At 42.9% G+C, this 11,259-nt stretch overlaps 1 protein-coding gene across 1 annotated transcript; it reads right to left on the bottom strand.

Moving 5' to 3' along the window:
* Positions 1–11: 11 nt before the first annotated feature.
* On the bottom strand, positions 12–5,123 carry LOC135363161 (rho GTPase-activating protein 20-like). Its single transcript, XM_064583849.1, has 4 exons — positions 5,023–5,123; positions 3,609–3,784; positions 2,059–2,220; positions 12–540 (listed from the first exon to the last, which is right to left on the bottom strand). The coding sequence occupies exons 1-4, from the start codon at positions 5,051–5,053 to the stop codon at positions 427–429; spliced, it is 483 nt and encodes a 160-aa protein (XP_064439919.1). The 5' UTR covers positions 5,054–5,123; the 3' UTR covers positions 12–426.
* Between the last annotated feature and the right edge of the window lie 6,136 nt (positions 5,124–11,259).

The raw sequence follows: 11,259 nt of genomic DNA, 5'->3' as shown, positions 1-11,259 counted from the left end.
GCACACAACCCGCTCTAGCAGCGTTCCAGGCATGGATGTATACAAAATTGTTGCACTGAATTCAGTTCCTGAGCCAGATACACACTTGCCTGGTTGGTTAAATGTCTGACAGACTTTTAAGGTCATAGCCCTGGCAGTTGTTGCTCTTGATCTGTCTTGGACCAGGGAATTTTGTCTACCAGTTTCATGGATCCAGAAGGTGTAAAACGGCCAAGGAGTCCACATTAATAAGATCAGGAGAAGAACAATAATAGCCCTAAAGTGTGCCTCTATTCTGAGCTGGCCCCCATGGGCGTGAAGAATTGAAACTCTTTGGCGTTGGTCATGATTATAGAGGGCAAAGCTGCAAAATGTAAGCCAATGTTTTCCTCATAGTATGTTGGGTATTATTTGGAGATGTGAACAGAGTAGAGTAATTATGCATCGTTACCTCCGGGCTGCCGTTATCATCTCCTCTTTGTTGCCTTGATCAATAACACCGAGCCATTTGTCATAGAGATCAGATAAAAATATACTTCCTTGGATATTTCTCAGAAAGTCCTTAGGGAGATAAAAAAAAATATGTGTATATATTATAGAAAATATGTATTGGAAATATTCTAGAGAAAATATGTAGTTAAAAAATTCAGTCCAGCCCCCACCTCCTTCACAGATACCCAAAGTGGGACCCACACGGAGCTCGGCTCTGACTCTCCATTGACTTGCACACGCAGGAGCAGGTGCTTGGATTTTCTCCCGCTAAAACTTAGAGGCATAAAAGCAGAGCTTAGCCTGTGGTGGAAATGAAGATAAAGCTCCCTTGTATCATCTGGAACTTATTTTGTATGTGTGCTTTTTTTGCAAAGTACCACAAACTGACAGCGTCTGGCTATAGACCATCCTAAATCCTATTAGCTTCTTGGACAGAAATACACATACCCATGTTGCTTGTTTTAGGCACAGTGCTAGCTCTTAATTCTAGCAAGAAAAGGCCTGAAACAATCAAAACACAAACAGGTGGGCTCTGGCACACATATTAGGAAAGAACTAGGTCTTCTCACTCGGGGTATACGTGCTCCCTGGAAGAGAGCTATTCTCACAATTGCTTCATTCTTCCTTTTCTTAACTGTCTAAAAGTCGAGAGTCCAATGGCAGACTCACTGTGGTCCTGAGGATAGATTCATTTCTAGTTTAGGACAATTGTCCAGTTAGTTTGCCATGATAGTATCAAGGCCAAGGTTGCAGAGTCTGATTCTCCACCAAGATCCGTCAACTTCAAGAAGAGAAAAGTTTAGAAATGTCTAAGCAGTCTCCCCACAAGTGCTCACCCTCTTCCTAGTCGGTGCTTATAACACGGAATCAGGAAAGAACCTCCTAACTCTTGCTAGAAAATGGATTCCATGTGTACACCTCACAGAGGGCAACACTCATCTTGCTACCTAGTGTATCATCATTCCTCTCCTGTCTCCTGATGCCTATATGTATATTACTACTGGATATCACTATGACCGCAGTGTAGGAGTGGTTACCTAAGTCATTTCTGGACTTTGCTATTGATCCCATCTTCGAACATTAACGGGGGACAAGGGAAGACCAAATGTGACTGAGATTCTACGACTGTAGTCATTACTACGTTAACATAGGGTTGTTCAGAGCTGTACATAAGTGCCAAGGTGGATGGATTAAATTCTTTCCCTGTTCTATTTCTTTTGGAAAGTTTGCCTTCATTAGGAGGGCGGTGAGGATGTTTGCATGGGTAAACTTTGTGTATGTATCGGTGCGTATTTTGAAATTTATTATCATGACTAGTAGTCATTTCAGTATTAGTATTTTGCATGGAGTCTTTAGGAGTGAAAGTGGGGAGGGCGGTGTGTAGTGAAAACAAAGGATTTCTAATACATGGGGCTTTTAACTCCTAAAGTAGCTTCCTTAAATTTTGATTTTCTCAAGGGTTTTTTAGCTTGTCAGGTTCTTAATCTATTATGCCCTTTATAGTTCTTGAGGAGTCTTGTTGAAGGACTAAAGTGTGCCTCATAGCTTCAGTTACTCGTGTGTGGATAATGGTAGAACCTTCCCTACCTTTAAGACGGATGCGACCACATGAACAGATTCGCTGTACGGGTTCACTTTGACCCCAGAATTTAGTTTCTCCTTTAGGACCATGCAGGATTTTATATTGGCTGATTTGCTGAATATGCCTTCTGTGAGGGGCCCTTTTTGATTAATAAAGGAAAGCATATCCTGTAGGAAGAAAAGAAAAGTATATGGCATCTCATATCCACAAACGCAGAGCACAAGCTTGCCTGCATTTTGAAAGAGCACGGGAATATAATGGTACACTGTTTTAGAGTGGGAAGGAGTAAAGTCAATTTAGATTGGTTTCTTTTTTTCAGTGTCTTTCTATATAGTTTTGACCCAAATATCCATTTTACAATCATACAGTGAAACAGTTTAAAAACTTCTTTTAATCAGATTTTCCTGTCCACTGAGTTTCCACTTTTAAATCAAACTTCTCCGCTTCAAGGCCTTTGGGGAATCACCGTCTGTTTCCTAATTTAGCATTTCTTTCTCATTATTCCCTACATAGATGCTCTTCCCCAAGTATGGAAGTCTATTTAGGGAATACTCATTTCCCATTTGTTTATTTCTCTTTAAGTGACTGTATACTCCATTCCTACTTGTTCTATTTCCTTCCCTGTTTTAAAGTCAGGCTCAGAAACTCTCTTCTCCTTCTCTGATTACCCTCCCTTCTCATGAGTCTTTCATTGTCTTTTGCTGTAACTTCATATCCTTTCCCTGCTGTGTAGAAACTTAATAAGGGCTGGACTCAGGGAATCCAATGGATCTGAAGTCTATTATGCTACTTATCTATTGTGTGAGCTGGGGCACATGCATCCTGTACTGAGGCTTTTCTGATTCCTTTAGGCAGTGCGGAGGATGATAATCCTAGCTAGCCCCTAAATTTCCTGTGATGCAAGGACCTGGGGTAGTAGGTAGCAGGTAACATGCTAGCTAAAATGATACATTTCTTCATAGCTAGCAGAACGTTCCCTACATCCCGCACAGTGCTTGCAGAGACACCGAATACTCAGTGAATGTCCACACTGACAATTCACTACAGCAGTTTGAGATAACACAGGCCAAACTCTGTGGCTTCCATTTGACATACTCTGTTAGGATTAACAGATTCCTATTTGCCAGAGGATGAGTCTATGCTTGTGTCAGATGTTTGCAGTTGTTAGACTGAGTAGACTCCGCTGAAGGAGACTTGAGACTCATGTGAGTGCAGGAAGGCAATGAAGGGAGAGTGTGAAGATGAGGTGGACTCTCAGAGACTCACATACACAGAGTCCATTTTGACTGATCTGAATAAGCCTCGGTGGGTCTTTGTAAAAACAAGACCCAGGTGGAATGGACAAGAATGTCTTTTCCTGTTGTATTTGCCTCATGACTCTGCTGGAACTAAGTCAGATTCTGTTCCTTGAAATAACAGTAACAGAGCTTCTCAGCCAAAACCAGGGGCTGTCTAATGACTACTCCATTTGAGGATAGATTTGGATGAGGACACGTGGCCTCTCAGAGTGTCCCCTCCTCAGGAGGGCTACAGAAGACCAAAGGAGATGACCTACCAGAATTGGGTAGGGAAGGTTGTCTTTATAACACATATCCATGAGCGAAACTCCAAAGAGCTGTACTGGCTTTGCGGAAGGTGGGGCTGTGCACTGGGTGTGCCTACAAGTGCTGCAACCCCGACAAAAGGCCCTGGCTCTGAAAGAACGGCTTGTCACAGTCATAGGGCCGGAGTCTAAGGAAGAAGAGAGAGTATTAGTAGTAGTTGTTGTTTAATACGCTGAGCCTTCATTTCCCTTTTTTTTTTTTTTTTACAGATTTTATTTATATTTTGACAGAGGGAGAGAGACAGCGAGAGAGGGAACACAAGCAGGGGGAGGGGCAGAGGGAGAAGCAGGCTTCCCTCGGAGCTGGGAGCCCGTTGCGGGGCTCGATCCCAGGACCCCGGGATCATGACCTGAGCTGAAGGCAGACGCTTAATGACTGAGCCACCCAGGCGCCCCAGACTCATCTTAATTCCTGATGACTTGTATTGTCCTAAAGATTTCCTCAAAGCAATGTGGTAAGCATCATAAAACCAAGAAATGTCAGAAATATGGAGGGATTGATGATACGTGTCTCCAGGTTCTGAATCGAAAGTCTACCTTCTAAGGTGGACTGCTGCCAGGTAGCTGTGATTAGCTGGGCTCAAATCGTACTAGCTCTACTCTCAGGGGCACTTCTCCTAGTCCTATTAATGGCTTTTTGTGGATTCCATCCATCATCTTATTTAGTGTTTACCACAATTCTAAGATTTAGACATTATTTTTATCCACATTTTACAGATGTATAAACTGATGCTGAGCTGGAATAACTGGCAAAAGATAATATAGCTGGTAAATGGGGCACAGGACTTTACACTCTGGAGAGGTTTTTTGACATCAAGTCAAGTCCTTTTTTCTCAATGATGCCAGTTCTTTTCAACCCGCTTCAAAGGGCACTGGAATCCTGTGGTGCCTCAAGAGCCCCTGAGCCAAAGGAGGAAGGAGTGGAAGAAAGGCCCCTTGCTCTGGCTTCAACCAGAGCACATCTTATATACATAAATATATATATATATTGATTACATATTTATATAGTATAAGTATCTAATTATATATATATAACTATATATATATGTATGATGTTATACGCATTTAGAATTTTGTTAGAAAAAATTCCCAAACACTGTAGCATACCATGATGAGTCCTAATGCCCTTATGATCTACACTAGAAACTTCTTGAAGTCAGACACCTCATCTTATCCTTTCTTTGGTCTCACAACAGTGTGGAACCTCCCTTGACCTGTGAGCCAGCCTTCGGAAGAAGGAGCCCATGGAAATCCTTGCCCTGGCGATGCTCTGGGCTCCAGAACAGCTCTGTGTAAGCATCTCCCATGACCCCTGGTAACCTTGCTGTCTGCTTCTCACTAAAGCCAATTAAATTTCTCCCGGTACCTGCAGCCTTCTCGCTGTTACCACGACTCATTGAGTTCTCGCCCAAGAGGGAAGTGATGTCTTCTCCAAATATCCTGAGGCAATTTTCAATGAGAAATTGTACAAGACAAATCTGTAACACAAAAAGACAAGAATGGGGTGCTCTTTTCCATAGGGCATAATTATAAATCACATTTTGTATACAGACATTGGATCTAAGAAAAAATGGGAAGGACTTCTCAGAAAAATTCAGAGTTGATAAAAATATGTAGAAACCAGGGGCGCCTGGGTGGCTCAGTCGGTTAAGCGTCTGCGTTCGGCTCAGGTCATAATCCCAGGGTGCTGGGATCAGCCCTATATCGGGCTCCCTGCTCAGCGGGAAGCCTGCTTCTCCCTCTCCCACTCCCCCTGCTTGTGTTCCCTCTCTCGCTGTGTCTCTCTCAGTCAAGTAAATAAATAAAAGTTTAAAAAAAACACAAAAAAACAGAAACACATAGAAACCAGAGTTCTCTCAGAAATAACTTAGAAAGAGTGATACTTTCCCGTGTACTTTGGGTACACATTTTAAACTACTGCCCATCCGTGGGCTAAAGTTATAATACGTGGCCTAGTTTAAGAGCTAACATTTTGGGATCAGTGGTTACGTCTTTAAGCCTAGGATAAATTTCGGGGCCCCTCTGTTGGGCCTCTGACTCTTGATGTCGGCGGAGATCACGATCTCATGGTGGTGAGATCCAGCCCTACATGGAGCCAACTTTGGGCTCCGTGATCAGCGGGGAATGGGCTTGGGCTTCTCCCTCTCCCTCTCCCTCTTCTTCTGCCCCTGCCCCGCTCACGCTCTCTCTTTCCCTCTTTCAAATAAATACATATCAAAATATAAATAAAACAAGGATAATTTTCAAAGTAGCCTACTTATTAAAGTTTACTTATTTTTTGCTTTTAAATTTTGTTTCCAGTTTTACTGAGCTGTAACTGATGTATACCATCTTATGAAACTTTATAAAGTATGAACAAAAACTTAAGAAAACCATTTCTTAAATGAAGAAGTATCGTAAAGTTGGGAAGCAGGGATTTTGGTGGGGTTGTGAGGGAAAACCCACACAGCTGGAGAGAAAACGTATCTGTCTGTCTAACTTCAGTCCCTTCTCACGCATTGCTTTGCCTCATGCTGGCTCTCTCTGGGTGAGCTTGGGGAAGACCTGTCATCTTATTAGGATATTCTGGAATCTCTTGCTAGTTTCTATATGACGTAGCAGAGGTGAAATAGTAGCCGAGTACTTTTCTAGATGAGCCACAATTGGCAGAGGAAGGCCAATGTGTTTGGAGGCATGGGGGCTCATATTGCCCAAGCCACCCAGGATGTGCCAGTGATGACCGGAGGAGCTGGCTGTTGTCGCCATTGTGTAGTGAGGAAACCATGGCTTTGCCCAAGGTTACGAGTCCCTCAGGGATTAGGCTGAGAGTTGAACCTTGACTGGTGAAGCTCCAAAGCCCAGGTTCTTTCCTATCGTATCACATGACTCTTCTCTCTCTCGTTTAGTCAGTCTAGTGTTTAGTCTCCTGGAGGGGGAAGAAGTGACTCGACTGCTCCGAGTTTCCCGTTTAACGACACCCCTTCCCAGACCCCGCCAGAGTAGGATAAAGAACTCTGCCACTCCACAGGGGCCTAATGAAAATGTGCACTTCACAAAGTTCCATCCGTCAGAGTTACTACTGCACATGTCCGGTTCAAAGTAGGGATTCTACCCCCTGGGGGACAAAAATGAGAGCTCTCATTACCTTTCTTATCAAGTTGTCTTCCAATTCCAAGCTGCCGGAATCAGGTGGGTAAAGAACGTTTGGGGCCATACAAACGGATAAATTATAAGCTGTCATCTGATTGGATGAGGAATGTTGCTCAATGTTGTATAGCACTCCAAAAAGGTATCGCAAGAGAACAACATTTGCTCTTGGCAGCTGGGCTAAAAGCCTAAGGTCAGAAAAACACACTTTTAAATTAGGCAAGTGATTCCACTTAGGAGGTTGGAAAAACAGAGACAGGGAACAGGATACATCCTTGTATATCTAGCACACAACCCGCTGTAGCAGAGTTCCATGCATGAATGTAGACAAAATTGTTGCACTGAATTCAGTTCCTGAGCCAGATAAACACTTCTCTGGTTAGTTAAATGTTTGACAGACTTTTAAGGTCATACCCCTGGCAGTTGATGCTCTTGCATGTGTCTTGAACCAGGGAATTTCGTCTACAAGTTTCATGGATCCAGAAGGTGTCAAACGGCCAAGGAGTCCACATTAATAAGATCAGGAGAAGAACAATAATAGCCCTAAAGCGTGCCTCTATTCTGAAGTTGGGCCCCATGGGTGTGAAGAATTGAAACTCTTTGGCGTTGGTCATGATTATAGTGGGCAAAGCTGCAAAACGTAAGCCAATGTTTTCCTAATAGTATGTTGGCTGTATTTTGGAGATGTAACCAGAGTAGAGTAATTATGGCACCATTACCTCTGGGCTGCAGTTATCTTTTCCTCTTTGTTGCCTTGATCAATAACACCGAGCCATTTGTCATAGAGGTCAGATAAAAATATACTTCCTTGGATATTTCTTAGAAAGTCCTTAGGGAGATAAAAAAATATATATATATATCTGTATATACTATAGAAACTATGTATTGCAAATATTCCAGAGAAAATATGTAGTTAAAAAATTCAGTTCAGCCCCCACTTCCTTCACAGATACCCAAACTGGGACCCACACGGAGCTCGGCTCTGACTCTCCATTGACTTGCACACGCAGGAGCAGGTGCTTGGATTTTCTCCCGCTAAAACTTAGAGGCAAAAAGCAGAGCTTAGCCTGTAGTGGAAATGAAGATAAAGCTCCCTTCTATCATCTGGAACTTATTTTGTGCGTGTGCTTTTTTTTTGCAAAGTACCACAAACTGACAGGGTCTGGCTATAGACCATCCTAAATCCTATTAGCTTCCTGGACAGAAATACACATACCCATGTTGCTTGTTTTAGACAAGGTGCTAGCTCTTAACTCTAGCAAGAAAAGGCCTGAAACAATCAAAACACAAACAGGTGGGCTCTTCCACACATATTAGGAAAGAAGTAGGTCTTCTCACTCGGGGTATGCGTGCTCCCTGGAAGAAAGCTACTCTCACAATTGCTTCATTCTTCCTTTTCTTAACTGTCTAAAAGTCGAGAGTCTAATGGCAGACTCACTGTGGTCCTGAGGATAGATTTATTTCTAGTTTAGGACAATTGTCCAGTTAGTTTGCCATGATATTAATAAGGCCAAGGTTGCAGAGTCTGATTCTCCACCAAGATCCGTCAACTTCAGGAAGAGAAAACTTTAGAAATGTCTAAGCACTCTCCCCACAAGTGCTCACCCTCTTCGTACTCGGTGCTTATAACACGGAATCGGGAAAGAACTTCCTAACTCTTGCTAGAAAATCGATTCCATGTGTGCACCTTACAGAGGGCAACACTCATCTTGCTACCTAGTGTATCATCATTCTTCTCCTGTCTCCTGATGCCTGTATGTATATTACTACTGGATATCACTACGGCCCCAGTGTAGGAGTGGTTACCTAAGTCATTTCTGGACCTTGCTATTGATCCCATCTTCGAACATTAACGGGGGACAAGGGAAGACCAAATGTGACTGAGATTCTATGACTGTAGTCATTTACCACGTTAACATAGGGTTGTTCAGAGCTGTTCATAAGTGCCAAGGTGGATGGATTAAATCCTTTCCCTGTTCTATTTCTTTTCGAAAGTTTGCCTTCATTAGGAGGGTGGTGAGGATGTTTGCATGGGTAAACAGTGTGTATGTATCGGTGCGTATTTTGAAATTTATTATCATGACTAGTAGTCATTTCAGTATTAGTATTTTGCATGGAGTCTTCAGGAGTGAAGGTGGGGAGGGCGGTGTGTAGTGAAAACGGAAAGTATTTCTAACACATGGGGCTTTTAACTCCTAAAGTAGCTTCCTTACATTTTGATTTTGTCAAGCGTTTTTCAGCTTGTCAGGTTCTTAATCTATTATGCCTGTTATGGTTCTTGAGCAGTCATGATGAAGGACACCAATCATAGCTTCAGTTACTCGTGTGTGGATAATGCTAGAACCTTCCCTACCTTTAAGACGGATGCGACCACATGAACAGATTCGCTGTACGGGTTCACTTTGACCCCAGAATTTAGTTTCTCCTTTAGGACATGGCAGGATTTTATATTGGCTGAGTTTCTGAATATGCCTTCTGTGAGGGGCCCTTTTTGATTAATAAAGGAAAGCATAGCCTGTAGGAAGAAAAGAAAAGTATATGGCATCTCATATCCACAAACGCAGAGCATAAGCTTGCCTCCGTTTTGAAAGAGGAGGGGAATGTAATGGTACACTGTTTTAGAGCGGGAAGGACCAAAGTCAATTTAGAATTTTTTTTTTTTTCAGTGTCTCTCTATATACTTTCTACCGAAATATCCATTTTACAGTCATACACTGAAACATTTTAAACACTTCTTTTAATCAGATTTTCCTTTCCATTGAGTTTCCAGTCTTAAATCAAACTTCTCTGCTTCAAGGCCTTTGCGGAATCACCGTCTGTTTCCTACTTTACCATTTTTTTCTCATTATTCCCCTACGTAGATGGTCTTCCCCAAGTATGGAAGTCTATTTAGGGAATACTCATTTCCCATTTGTTTATTTCTCTTTAAGTGACTGTATACTCCTTTCCTACTTGTTCTATTTCCTTCCCTCTTTTAAAGTCAGGCTCAGAAACTCTCTTCTCCTTCTCTGATTACCCTCCCTTCTCATGAGTCTTAAATTGTCTTTTGCTCTATCTTCATGTCCTCTCTCTGCTGTGTAGAATCTTTATAAGGGCTGGACTCAGGGAATCCAACGGATCTGAAGTCTATTATGCTACTTATCTATTGTGTGAGCTGGGTCACTTACATCCTGTACTGAGGCTTCTCTGATTCGGTTAGGAAGTGTGGAGGATGATAATCCTAGCTAGCTTTGATGCAAGGACCTGGGGTAGTAGCTAGCAGGTAACAAAGTAGCTAATATGATACATTTCTTCATAGCTAGGAGAACGTTCCCTACATCCCGTACAGTGCTTGCAGAGACACCGAATACTCAGTGAAGGTCCACACTGACAATTCACTACAGCAGTTTGAGATAACACAGGCCAAACTCTGTGGCTTTCATTTGACATATTCTGTTAGGATTAACAGATTCCTATTTGCCAGAGGATGAGTCTATGCTCGTGTCAGATGTTTGCAGTTGTTAGACTGAGTAGACTCCGTTGAAGGAGACTTGAGACTCATGTGAGTGCAGGAAGGCAATGAAGGGAGAATGTGAAGATGAGGTGGACTCTCAGAGACTCACATACACACAGTCATTTTGACTGATCTGAACAGGCCTCGGTGAGTCTTTGCGGAATCAAAACCCAAGTGGAATGGACAAGAATGTCTTTTCCTGTTGTATTTGCCTCATGACTCTGCTGGACCTAAGTCAGATTCTGTTCCTTGAAATAACAGTAACAGAGCTTCTCAGCCAAAGCCAGGGGCCGTCTAATGACTTCTCCATTTGGGGATAGATTTGGATGAGGACACGTGGCCTCTCAGAGTTTCCCCTCCTCAGGAGGGCTGTAGAGGACCAAGAGGAGATGACCTACCAGAATTGGGAAGGGCAAGTTGTCTTTATCACACACATCCATGAGGGGAACTCCAAAGAGCTGTCCTTGCTCTGCGGAAGGTGGGGCTGTGCACTGGTTGTGCTGACAAGTGCTGGAACCCTGACAAAAGGCCCTGTCACTGAGAGAACGGCTTGTCACAGTCTTACGGCCGGAGTCTAAGGTAAAAGAGAGAGTACTAGTAGTAGTAGTTGTTGTTTAATACGCGGAACCTTCATTTTCCTTTTTTTTTTTTTTTTTTTTACAGATTTTATTTATATTTTTAAAGAGGGAGAGAGACAGCGAAAGAGGGAACACAAGCAGGGGGAGGGTTAGAGGGAGAAGCAGGCTTCCCTCGGAGCAGGGAGCCCGATGCGGGGCTCGATCCCAGGACCCCGGCATCATGACCTGAGCTGAAGGCAGACGCTTAATGACTGAGCCACCCAGGCATCCCAGACACATCTTAATTCCTGATGACTTGTATTTTCCTAAAGATTTCCTCAAAGCAATGTGGTAAGCATCATAAAACCAAGAAATGTCAGAAATATGGTGGGATTGATGATACGTGTCTCCAGGTTCTGAATCAAAA

Source organism: Mirounga angustirostris, unplaced genomic scaffold (genome assembly GCF_029215605.1).
Source record: "Mirounga angustirostris isolate CCGP_5_RB_7025 unplaced genomic scaffold, mMirAng1.0.hap1 SCAF_36, whole genome shotgun sequence".
Lineage (NCBI taxonomy): Eukaryota > Metazoa > Chordata > Mammalia > Carnivora > Phocidae > Mirounga > Mirounga angustirostris.
The sequence above is the reverse complement of the archived record's forward strand: the minus strand, read 5'-3'. Positions and strand labels throughout refer to the sequence as shown.